At 52.8% G+C, this 13,020-nt stretch overlaps 1 protein-coding gene across 1 annotated transcript; it reads left to right on the top strand.

The window, feature by feature from the left end:
• Nucleotides 1–201: 201 nt before the first annotated feature.
• On the top strand, nucleotides 202–6,010 carry SERTAD1 (SERTA domain containing 1). Its single transcript, XM_068992735.1, has 3 exons — nucleotides 202–318; nucleotides 3,196–3,299; nucleotides 4,986–6,010. Exon 3 carries the CDS (start codon nucleotides 4,986–4,988, stop codon nucleotides 5,700–5,702), a length of 717 nt encoding a protein of 238 aa, XP_068848836.1. The 5' UTR covers nucleotides 202–318; nucleotides 3,196–3,299; the 3' UTR covers nucleotides 5,703–6,010.
• Nucleotides 6,011–13,020: the final 7,010 nt, after the last annotated feature.

The raw sequence follows: 13,020 nt of genomic DNA, 5'->3' as shown, positions 1-13,020 counted from the left end.
TCGGGCACCTTGGTCCCTCCCACCTGCCCAGTCTGCCTGGGAGCCGGGCCGGCGCCCCCTCTCTCCCCAGGGGCGGGGTGGAGCGGCCGGCTGGAGGCGGGGCGTTCCCCCGAACCCCCCAGCCCCTCTCCCTCCCCTGCTGGCGGAGGCTCCTCCCCAGGCCTGCCGGGACGGTGGCTCCGCTTCTGGTTTCATTTCCCGAGGCCCGGCCTCGGTCTGTTTCCCTCCCGCTGGCCCTTTGAATTTCTTCTCCACTTTCTGATTTCAGCTCTGCTGTCACCTCCTCAGGGAGGCTCTCCCGGACTACCCCGGCTGCAGGTACCTCTCTCTTAGCCTATTATCCCGTCCTATTTGTGTGTGTGTGTGTGTGTGTGTGTGTGTGTGTGTGTGTGTGTGTGTGTGTGTTTAAGTCACTGAACAGAAGCAGAAAGTATCTTCCTCATTTAGTGATTTTCCAGGGTCTTCTCATCCCGCTCAATAAAAACAAAGGTCCGCAGAATGCTCTGAAGGGCCTGGAAACTTCTCTGACTTCCTGCCTGGCCGCAGTGACCGTACCTCCCCACCTCAGGGCCTTGGCACTGGCCCTTTACTCTGATTGGAATGCTTCTTCCAGAGCTTTACCTCCCTCTCCCACTTCATCAAGTCTCTACTCAATGGATGTCACCTCTTCAGAGAAACCCTCCACCACTTTGTCCAAACTGCACCCCCTTTCATTACTCTTCTCCTGCACTGCTTTTCCTTTTCACTTATCACCCTCTAAGATACTAAATCATTGCTTTATTCAGTTTATTGTCCACCTCCTGACATCAGGGATTTTTGTTTCTAATGTTCCAGCCATATCTTCAGTGCCTGGCACATAGAAAGTGCTCAATTCATTTTTTTTCATACTTCTTTTCTCTTTCCACTCCATCCATCCCCTGTTCCATGAGAAGAGAGACCCTGTGAGGCGTATCAAGTGCTGTGCCCCCATTATCTACAACTGCCCACCACATATTAGGTACTCAATAAACACACACTAATCAGATGCCTATGAGCTCTTTTTCTCTTTATGACCTGGAAAGAGCCACCTGCAGACTCTGAGTCTCCTTTTTCCAGGCCAAAAATATAATTATGTGAGTTTGCCTAATAGGGGCCTGGTTCTAATCAGCATTTTACCCTTTATTCATTTTGAAAAATTTCAAGCACACAAAAAAAAAAAATGAAAAAAAAGTATGTCTTCTGAGCACTTGAATACCCTTTCACCTAGATTTAGTTGTTAACATTCTGTTTCCTTTATTTGAATATGTGTATGTATATGTGTCTGTTTTTTTCTTTTGCTGAACCACTGGAGAGTATATTGCAGACATAGCTCAGCAGGCATCTCTTAAGATTAAGGATGCTCAACTACAAACCACAGTCCTATTTCACATGTGACAGAATTAAGAATTTCAGAATATCACCTAGTATCCAGCCTATATTCAAATCTGCCCAATTTTCTCAAGAACACCCTTTGTAGAATTTACCACAAACTAGAGTCACTTTCACTTTTCACTTTCATGCATTGGAGAAGGAAACGGCAACCCGCTCCAGTATTCTTGCCTGGAGAATCCCAGGGACAGAGGAGCCTGGTGGGCTGCCGTCTATGGGGTCGCACAGAGTCGGACACGACTGAAGCGACTTAGCAGCAGCAGCAGCAGCAGAGTCTAAGGGAGGTTCACATGCCTATTTGGTTGTAACAAAGAAATTATACAGTATCTTTTATTCTGGAACATCCACCCCCTAACCTCACTAATCCCTTTCTGTGGTTTCTTGAAATTGGATTTTTGGAAGAACAACCCAGCCTTGCTGTAGACTTCCCACACTGTGTATTTGTCTGACTGTTTTTGTGTTTAATATTGTCACTCTCTGTTCCCTGTATGCTGAAGTTTGGGCCCAGACGCTTGAGACTCACTTTATGAAATGTAACAAGGAAGCTCCACAAGGAATGTTGTGTACTGCCTAATGTATCACATCAGGTACCACCCAGTGTCCGGGCATCCCGCTGCTGTGGATGCAAAGTTTCATTATATAGTTAAGGTGCTGAGCTCCTCCTCTTCCCATCATAAAAGGATATTTCCCCCTTTGCAGTTAGCAAGGAATTTGTGGGATGATGCTTTGGAAACTGTCGAGATCCTGTTCCCCATTAACTTTTCACCCCAAAGGGTGAGCATCTATTGAAAATGGTTGTCTGAATCAAGTAGTTGAGTTAGCATTTTTGATAGCTTACTTTGGTCAGAAGATTTATTCACAAACAGTTCTTCCCCTTAGCGAATGAGGAATTAGCAAATGAGGTATTTGAAGAAGGTAAGTCCCATTGTCAGTTTATCTGATGTGTATTAAACTCCTGTCCACTTGCACCCCACCGTGAATGTCTCCCCTTGAACTGAGCACCTGTGGTATTACTACAACAGCCATTACTAATGAAAAAAGACACCTAACACACCACTCAGCATTGTGCAGGAATTGTTTAATCCTCAAAACAATCCTCTGCGCCAGAGGCTATTTCTCTCATTTTAAAAATAAGTGAGAAAACCTAAAGAATTAAAGCACTTGGTCAAGGTCACACAGCTATTGTACTTACGGAATGGAGCCCAGGAAGGGACTCCAGTGCCATTCCACTCCCTACCCCTAACTCCTGTCTGTAATCACAGGACAGAGTCCAACTACCCAGAATTTGCTTATATAGTGCTCTTACAGATAATACCTTACTTGAAGTTTCCCAACTCTCAAGAGGTAGGCAAAAAGATCCCCCTTTAACAGACTCTGTGGGCTCAGAAACCAGAATTTGAATCCAGGACTAAGCTGGCCTGGAGTGTAGACCTCTGTTGGGGCTGCTTGCATAAGCTTAATTATTGGGTTTGACAAGTGCAGATGTGATGCAGATGTGGGCAGATGTGAGGGGGCCCACAGCTTGAGAGACAAAAACTCCACCGCGCCACCGTCCTACAGGGCCAAGAGCCACCCTATCTTCCTCCCTCCCTTCAAGCAGCCTCCCGGACATGCGCCCTAAAGACAACTCGCCTCTCTTTCTAGCCTGCCTTCTACAGGCTCCGCCCATCACCGTCTAGGACCAATCCCTGGGTGAAGGGTGGGGCTGCCACGGGAGTGGGCGGTAACTAAGGGGAGTCAGGAGCCGGGAGTCGTGAGCTGGAGTCAGAACTGCGTCTCTCAACCCAGGTGCCGGTTGCTGAAGCAGAGCGGGCGAGCAATGCTGCCGCCACCGCTTCCTGATTGGCTGCGGGTGGCTCCCTCTTCTTTCTGATTGGCAGCTGGTGAACTAGGTATGTAAATGAAGGGAAGAGGCCTGGGGAAAGAGGGGTACTGGCCGCGGGGTTCTTTGGCAGGTTCGATCCCCCGGTCCGGCAGGTGCGCGCCAGGGCTGCCCGGGATCGAGGCGCACGGGCCTCTCCGTGCCGCCCGCCCCGGCCTGGCGGGTGAATCACACCGCAGCCCGGGAAGGGGGCGGAGGCGCCGGCTCCCTGGCTCCGGCTGCGTGACTCACCCGCCCCCGCCGCCGCCGCCGCTTCGGGAGGAGTAGCCTCCACTGCCTTCCGGAAGCGAGCGGAGGCCGAGAGGGCAGAACGGCCCTCCGGGGATCCCGGCCCGCACGGTCCCTGGTGGCAAGCAGAAATGACCACGTCCCGCGAGGCACTGTAAAGAGTCCTGGGGTCTGGAGAGCCGGAATCCCCGGGGAAAGCCGGCCTGGCGCCGCCAGGGGGCGCCGGGGCCGGAGGGGCGGAGTCGGGAGTGGGGGCTGAATTCCTGCGGTTCCGGACTCTCGGATTTGCTGGGAAGGAGGCGAGGACCCAGTTTTGAGTAGTGTGAGGGGGTCACTCTTGAAGTCCTCCTGGGCAAGGATCTGGGTACTATACCCTACAGGCTGCCTGGCTTAAAAAAGCAGGTTGGGTCAGGGGCACCCACCCCGGGGAAAGTGTGGGTCTTCAAACTTCTCTCCGTGACCCCCGTGCCCATCAGGATTTTCCGGCAAGCTTTGTCCACGCTGCCTCTCAAATAAATCCTGAAGCGACCATCTTCCTTCCATGCCCACTGCCACCTTATGCTCCCAACTCACCGTCTTCGCCCACCCCAAAGACTCCAGTAGCCTCCGAAAGGATCTCAGAGCCGCTCTCCCCTCCCCTCCTCGCTCCCCTTTCCTCTTAGCAGCCAAGGGGATCTTCTGGAAACCTAATCAGTCCACAACACCACTGTCCTCCCTGCTCAAACCCCTTCAGTGACTTCCCACCACACCCCCCAATAAAATCCAAGCTCCTTGCCTCTGCCTACTCTCGAACCCCCACATCCTCCCTACTCCACCCTCAACCCCCAACCCCCTCACTGACTACAGAGTCCTTTTCCAGCTCAAACTCATCCAGGCTCTAGGCTTTTCTTTGCCTTTGCTGTTCTTTATTCCCAGAATGCCTTCCCCCTGGTTCTTCCATGGCTGATTCTTTCTCGTACTTGAGGGCTCATTGCAGATGTCACCTCCTCAGGGGAGCCTTCCCTGACCACTCTCCAGAAACTTTTAGCATCTTCCTAGCACCATCGGTACATTTCTTGTGTTTGTTTATTGTCTGATGCTATTAGTAGACACTCAGTAAATATTAGATTAAACCATGTGAAACAACTGCTTTTGTAGGTTTAAAAAAAAAGTTGAATATTGGACATTTCACACTGGACACTTCATGTTAGCCATTTCACATAGTTCATTGAAGAAATAGATAATAGTTATTATCAATAGTACTTATTTACAGGAGTAATTGCTATGTACCAGACACTGTCCAAAGTGCTTTTTTAAATCTCATTTATTCCTTAAAACAACTCTAGGAAGTAGACACAGTTATCATCAATGTCTTAAAGCTTCCCCAAGAAAACGTAGGCTCAGAGAGGTTAAGTGCTTTGCCCAAGATCACACAGCAATGGTCAGAACTTCACACTGGCTTTCCATAACTGAATGACTCTTCCCACAGATGATGCTGAGCAAGGGCCTGAAGCGAAAGCGGGAGGAGGAGGAGGAGGAGAAGGAAACCCTGGCAGTGGACGCCTGGTGGCTGGATCCCAGCCACTCAGCAGTAGCTCAGGCACCCCCAGCCGTGGCCTCCAGTTCTCTCTTTGACCTTTCGGTGCTCAAGCTCCATCACAGCCTGCGGCAGAGTGAGCCGGACCTGCGGCACCTGGTGCTGGTAGTGAACACACTGCGGCGAATCCAGGCATCCATGGCACCCACGACTGCCCTGCCACCTGTGCCCACCCCACCTACAGCCCCCAGCGTGGCTGACAACCTGCTGGCCAGCTCTGATGCTGCCCTCTCAGCCTCCATGGCCAGCCTTCTGGAGGACCTCAGCCATATTGAGGGCCTGAGCCAGGCCCCACAGCCCCTGGTAGATGAGGGGCCACTAGGCCGCCCTGCCGCGGGAGCCTCACCCAGCCTGGGCGCCTTGGACCTGCTGGGCCCAGCCACTGGCTGTCTGCTGGACGATGGGCTCGAGGGCCTGTTTGAGGACATTGACACGTCCATGTATGACAGTGAACTCTGGGCACCAGTCTCTGAGGGCCACAAATCCAGCCCTGAAGATGGACCAGGCAAGGAGGTAGGTCCAGATCTGGACGAGGCCGAGCTGGACTACCTCATGGACGTGCTGGTGGGCACACAGGCGCTGGAGCGACCACCGGGGCCAGGGCGTTGACCCCTCTGGGCCGGGATGTTGATCTGATGTCCAAACTGAGCCTGCTGGCTGGACCAACTCTCCTTGGAAAGACACAGCTGGCTTCCCTCGAGAGGGGCTTTGGAGAGAAAGAATCCAGTCCTGGGCAACTTCACCTCCATCCTCTTGTCTCTGACTGATGGGGAGGGGAGTCTGGGATTGGCCCTTGTGATGAAATGACAGGGCCTGGTGGCTGGAATGTGATTGGACTAGGTCCTGTGCTGAATCCCCGGAGGCACAGCCTGGTATACATTTGCGTCGATGCGGGAAGGGACCCCAACCTGTTTTTTGAAATTAAAGCCAGTCCTGGAAAGTCTGAAGTGTGTGTACTGCTTTGTTTCTGGGCCAAGGCACTGGTGAGGGTGGTAGAAAACCTCTAGCATTTATCAAGCGAGGACTGTGCACGCAGCAAGTTCTAAGCACTTGACGTGTGCTGATTTAATCCTCATAACAAGATGGGCATGTATGTCATTATCCTCATTTTACAGTTGAGAAAACTGAGGATCCAAGAAGTCAACTCTTACAGAGATAAGTTTCAAACTTTACTGTTTTTTGGTCTGAGAAGCAGACCGATTAGGTCTGGAAACTGGCTCTCTAGAAACCTTCTGGAATATACTCAGTCAGGGCTCCCCATGTGCCTGTGGGTGTACCTAATGGTGGTGGGTGGTGGAGGAGGCGGAGCCCCGGGCCACTGTTAAAAATGAAATCTAGACCTTGCCTGGAGTCTACCTGTGTGTCTTGGAGTTGGGGGTGCAGAGGAGCTTTCAGAATGCACCAGAAATAAAAGCACAAAGAGAGGCTGGATGGAGCCTCTCCTCTGAGCGCAGAGAACCAGTTCTCTGGGAAAATGGTGAAAGAAAGACTCCAGGAAGTTTTAAACAAAATCCACTCCGGGTCTCAAATCTCTCTGGGCTAGGGATAAGGCAGCTCGGAAGCCGATTCCGAAATAAAGCCACTAAGTGTGGTGGCTTGACAGAAAGAACGGCAAGGGATCCTGCTTTCGTTCTAGAAGAAACTCGGAGCCCCAGCGGGCTGGGGCCACCTGCCCGACAGGCCTGTGCGATAGGGCCGGCCTGAGCGCCGGGTGTCTGCGCCGCCCCCGCCGTCCAGCCGCATTCCTGGCCCGGCTGGGAGGGGCCGCACACTCAGAGGCCTGGCACGGGACCCAGGCGGCGTCCTTCCTGGCGGCCGTGGGGGCAGGGCCGCGCCCGGGGTACCGGAGGGGGGAGGGGCACGGGGAACGCGGCATCGGGGGAGGGCGGAGGCAGGCGGGGGGAGGGGCGGAGGGTGACCTGCGCGGACTGGCTGGGCCTCGGATGCGGGAAGCCCCGGCAAAGGGAGACTTCAAATCGTGGGGCCCGGGTGCCTCCACTCTGGCCGGAAGCTACGGGGAGGCTGAAGCTGGGGTGGAAACGGAGGAAGGGTGGGGGGAGAGGGAGGGGGAGAGGCGGGCAGCTTCGGCCGGGCCTGCGGGCCTGGAAGGGGCGGGCACAGGGGAGCTTCCTGGAGGAGCGGAGGAAGTCGTGCCCATTTCTGGAAGTGGATGGGGTGGCCCCGGGAGGGGAGTGGAAATGCCCCAAAGGGAGCTGGTGCCCTAGTTCAGGGTCTTCCGGGTGCCTGACTCCAACACCTGGGGGCTCCAGCCCCTGGGCAGTGGGACTCAGATTCGATTTTGACCCAGACCCAGACCTTGCGGGTAGGCTAAGCTCAGCAATGCCCCCTGGTGCCCAGTCTGGGGGAGGGGGTCTGTCCTGTCACTACGTTAAGATTCCCTTGTGACCTGACCGGGGGTCAAGGAGTCCCCCTGTGTGGGGTCAGCAATGCCTTCTGTTTACAACACCTTGAGGACCTATTTCTGATGGTGTCTCTGAGTGCCAGATTGGGGGATAATCTGCGATGCCTACTGACACAGTTTGTCAACAACGGCCCCGTCTACCCCTGGGCCTGTTTGGTGAGGGACCTCCCCTCTCCCCAGTGTCCATTTACAGGTGCTCAGATCGTGCACTGCACACAGGCTCCGTTTTGAAGGGGCCGCCACAAACGTCTCTGGCACCTGTGCTTACATATTTACGAGGACAGTTTCTCAGTAGATGGAGATCAAGTGCCTTAGGGGAGGGGGCGTGCCTTTTGCACAAAAGCAGCGCTTGGAGGAGATCAGTTCTGCTTCCATCCCCCTGCTGCCCTCAGGTTCTGACAGCTCGCGGCTGAGGGCCTGTGCTGCTCTCCCTGTGTCTGCCCCCTGCAGAAGGATTGTGCAGCTCCCTGGCTCTGGTGTGCCCCTCCGCCCTCAGACTCAACCCCAGGAAGCCAGGCTACCTCAGCTAGCAGATTCCAGGGCCCACACCATTCCGCGTAGAGCTGCCAGCCCTGCTGCTGTGGCCGCTTTTCACAGAGCCTCTGTGTGTTCCCACCACGACCCTCCCCAGGCCCGCTCCCTCCTTGGGCTTTCACAGGGACCCCCATCACACACACACACAACCTTCTCTCCTCCAGCACCTGGGAGAACTGTTCCTGGTCTCCTGCTTTCCCCTTCCCTCATTCAGGAAAGATTTACCGGTACCTACCCTACCAGGTGCCAGGCTGTATGTAAAAGGCAAATCTGACCGCATCTCTCCCACCCTCTGGGCCCCTCAGAATGTATCCCTCTCCTTGGGGATATGAACCCTGCCCTTTCCAAGGCTCACCTTCCACCTGGTCCCATTCATTCATTCAATGAACATTTACTGGTCCCAGTGCAGAAGTCTAACAATGCTTCTGCTGTGCTGTGCTTAGTCACTCAGTCATCTCCAACTCTTTGCAACCCCATGGACTGCAGCCTGCCAGGCTCCTCTGTCCATGGGGTTTCTCCAGGCAAGACTCCTGGAGTGGGTTGCCATGCCCTCCTCCAGGGAATCTTCCCAACCCAGGGATTGAACCCAGGTCGCCCACATTGCAGACAGGTTCTTTACCATCAGAGCCACCAAGGAAGCCCCTAATGGTACTTGGTCAATGATTATTGACCCAATAACCCCACTCCAGTACTCTTGCCTGGAAAATCCCATGGACAGAGGAGCCTGGTAGGCTGGAGTCCATGGGGTCGCTACTAGTCAGACACGACTGAGCGACTTCACTTTCACTTTTCACTTTCATGCATTGGAGAAGGAAACGGCAACCCACTCCAGTGTTCTTGCCTGGAGAATCTCAGGGACGGGGGAGCCTGGTGGGCTGCCGTCTATGGGGTCGCACAGAGTCGGACACAACTGAAGTGACTTAGCAGCAAGCTGTACCGGGGGTCTTCCCTGGTGGTCCAGGGGTTAAGACTACATGCTTCTGTTGCGGCCAAAGTCTTGGTTTTCTCTGCCCACTGAAGCCGAGTAAAAGATACAAAGACAGAGTCTACAGGAAATGGAAAAGTATCTTTAATCCTCAGCCGGCAGAGGGGAGAACTCAGTAGGCCCGTGCTTTGAGAACTGTGTCCTTGAAGTCCAGATTCCCCTTCCAGGAAGAATCTGGGGAGTTATATAAGATGAGGGCTCACAGTCAGGGGTCGATGATGAGAAATGTATAAAGAACTTGTGTTCTTCTTGCTCTTACATTCTTTCAGAAACAGTCATAGGCTGGCATCAGGTAGCCCAGTAATTGGGTCTGGCAGACGGGTAAGGTCCACTGTCTTTTATGTGTGGTATTCTTTCTATAATGCAAAAAGAGAAAAAACTATGAGGGGTGGTCTGTGAAGAGAGTGCTGTAAAGGTGAGCACCAGATACAGAATGTAATTAGCACAAAGGATAATAGTTGCAAAATGTAGTTCCTGCGGAGTTAGGGGGCAGAAAAGCAAACTTAGTTACAAAATACAGATTAGAACAGTTACAGTAAAAATGAGGAGTGATCAGGCCTGCTTATTGTTCTCTATATTTGTTCTCAGGAAAGAAGAGAAGCACTCATTCCCCCTTTTTTTCCTTTTCACTGCAACACTTCCAATGCAGGGGACACAGGTTTATGCCCTGGTTGGGGAACTAAGATCACACATGCTGTGAGATGCAGTCAAAATTAAAAAAAAAAAAAAAGGATTGTGTTAAAAGCCAGGCCACCTATATTTTGCCATTCTGTGGCTGTGTGACCCTAGGCAAGACACTCAACTTCTCTGGGCCTCAGAGTCCTCATCTATAAGCTGGGACAGTAAGTGTAGCCACCTTGAAGGGCTATTGTTCTGAGGGGAGAGTGTTCTAGGCAGAAGGATGTGCAAGGGTAAGGGAATGAGGGACCCTACAACCTTTTCAGGGATCTGTGAGCTGCTGAGTTTTATTGGGAAGAAGGAGAAAGCAGTAAGGTAAGTGATGGAGCTGGAGGGGTTGGTAGGGACGAGGGCACACAGGCCCTGGATGGGAGACTTTACTCTGAAGGCACTAGGGTAAAGGAATCTAGGAATAAATGGATCTGTCTGGCTGCCTTGTGTACCAGGGGGTGGGAGGTGATACAGGAGGCCAGGAGCCGAGAGGGGAGGCCATAGAGGGACAGATCAGCCTTGGAGAGGGGAGGGGAGGGGAAGGCAGAGCTGCTACAGAGGACAGCCTGTAGGAGTGACGAGCTGCAGTGGAGGACGGGCCTAGGATGAGATCCAGGGCTCTAGCCTGGGAACCTGGGGCTACTCTACGATGGTGACCAGGTCTGGGGTTGACATTGAGGCCAGAGAGGGACACCCTGTGGGTGCAAGGGACTAGGAGGACACTCAGGGGCAGGTATCCAGGCAGCACCGCCCCCACCCCAAACCCCAGGGACTGGAGCTCAGTAGAGAGGGCAGGGGACAGGAGCAGGTGTAAAGGATGGGGGTGAGGGAGGTAGTTTCTCTGGGCTGCACTGGGTGGGACCTGACTCCTGCATGGCTCAGATGGGTGGGGAGAGGGTGGTCCCTGAGTAGCGCCCTCCATGTCCTTCCCCAGCCCTGCAGGATGTCCTGTGTTTATGGAGGTGGCCTTGGCCGGAACTGGGACACTGGTGCCACCCCCTGAACTCAACTTCCCATGGCCACCCCCCGCCCCAGGGGGAAGGAAAGGCAAGAGACAGAGAAAGAGAGACACAGAGAGAGAGACAAGGAATGAGGACAGAGACAGAGACACAGAGAGAGAGAGACCTGTCACCACAGAAAACACAGCAGGGACTTCCCTGGTCCTCCAGTGTAAGCATCTGCTTTGCAGTGCAGGGGACGTGGGTTCGATCCCTGCTGGGGAAATTAAGATCCAACATGCCGCAGACCAACTAAGCCCATGCACCCCAACTGCCGAGCCCGCACGCTCTGGTGCCCATGGGCCGCATCAAAAGACCCCAAATACCGCAACTGAGATGAAATTCCCATGCACTTCAGAGTTTGATACTGAAACTCCAACCAAGAATCTTAACTTATTGACTTAAACAACTGTGATATTTAGTGGAATATATGTAACTTTGTTCTGTATTTTCTAAGTCTCCTGTAAATGTGTTATCATATTTTCATAATTAAAAAAATAAGATAAAAAGTGAAAAAAAGATCTCATGTGCCTCAACTAAGATCAGATGCAGCTAAATAAATAGAGAAATATTAGGGGAAAAAAAACCTCCAGCAAACTAGGAAAGAAAGCTTTCTTTACCTGCTAAAGGGCAGCTACACAAAACATACAGCTAATGTTATATTTCATGATAGAGGACTGTGCTTGTCCCATAAAATCGGGGATGAGGAAGGTTATCTGCCCTCCGAGACATAGAGAGGGACCGGATAGCCTCTGTCTGTCTGTCTGTCTGTCTGTCGAGTACCAGCCTCCCTGTCTGCCAGAGTAGCAAGCAGTGAGTTTTCTTCCTGGTTCTAGCCTGGCCTGTTGGTAGATTCTTTCCACCCTCAGTTATTAAAACTCAGCTCTGGCCTTGTCCCTCCTGTAGGTGCCCGGGGCCGGTGGGACAAAGTCTGAGGCCCTCCTCATGGTCCTGCTGACTGTGGCCCGTCCCTCAGCTTCCCTTTACTCTCACATGCACCGGTTTCTCAAATGGGCCGTTTGCGTGGGATGTTCCCTCTACCTGAAACCCACTTTCATGTATCCACCACCCGCAGCTTGGCATGAACTCCTATGTGTCCTTCAGGTGCCAGCTTAAATGTTGCCGCCTCCAAGAAGCCCTCTCTGCCCTTTCTGATAGTATCAGAGTGTCAGACCCCTCTTACAGACCTGGATCTTTTTCTCAGAGCACTTAGCTTAGTGTGTAATTGTACACTCGTTTCAATTATACACTCGTTTAGTTGCTCACTTCTTTGGTGTCTGCCACCCTTGGATTGAGAGTCTCGTGAGGGCACAGTGACTACTGTGTCCCCAGCATCGCCCAGCCCAGGGATGGATTGATTCCGAAGAAGTGTCTGCAAATAGCTGGTGAATACATGTATAAATGAGAAGGAGATGCACATGACAGGGCATATTGACCATAGAGACACAGCCATGAACAAGGACATGGTTCTTGGCTCCAGAAAATTTCCTATGTGCGAACTCTGTCTGGATTCAGATCCTTTACACGGGCTGTTCCCACTGCCCATAAAACTTTTCCACTCCCTCTTCTCTCTCTCTCCCTCTCTTTCTATTGTTTTTTTTGGTTTTTTTTTTTTTGACCCCACTGCATATTTTGAGGGATCCTAGTTCCCTGAACCAGAGATTCAACCCGTGCCCCCTGCAGTGGAAGCTCAGAGTCCTAACCACTGGACCGCCAGGGAAGTCTCATACCACCCCTTCTCTTGCGTAGATCCTATGGGTCACTCAAGTCTTGGCTCACATGGCCCCTCCTCCAGGGAGCCTTCCCTGACCTCCCTTCCTGGGCTGCAGCAGGTACATTGCCTGGGCTCCCCCAGTAAGGCTCTGATCTCTCTGTATGCAATTCCCCCATCCCAACCCTGGCCACTCTGGGTCGGTCTCCCTGTTGGACTGTGAACTCTGAAAGCAGACCCAGGCTATCTTGGTCACACTGTGTCCCCAGCACCATCCAGCCTGGGGCTGGGCACAAGACCAGGTGCTCCTTGACTGTTTGCTGACTTTGGATAAAGGACTGCTCCCTCTCTCCCTGCTGGTGCTTTGCCCATGTTCCTCCTCCCTCCTGGAAGCTTCTTCCCTAACCTTTTACCTGGCTTCTTCCTCCTCAACCCTCCAGTTTGACCCCAGAAGTTGTGTCCTGAGCCTGCCCTCTGTGGTGAATTGAGGTCTGACAGTGTCTCCAGTGCTCAGCAAAGGGCCAGCCACCAAGGGCTTGTGAAGATTTATTGAATGAATGAATGAACCCAGGAATGTCTGAATGCATGAATGAATGAGAGAGAGAGAG

Source organism: Capricornis sumatraensis, chromosome 20, assembly GCF_032405125.1.
Source record: "Capricornis sumatraensis isolate serow.1 chromosome 20, serow.2, whole genome shotgun sequence".
Taxonomy (NCBI): domain Eukaryota; kingdom Metazoa; phylum Chordata; class Mammalia; order Artiodactyla; family Bovidae; genus Capricornis; species Capricornis sumatraensis.
Note: the sequence above shows the minus strand (reverse complement) of the source record. Positions and strands in the feature narration are given on the sequence as shown.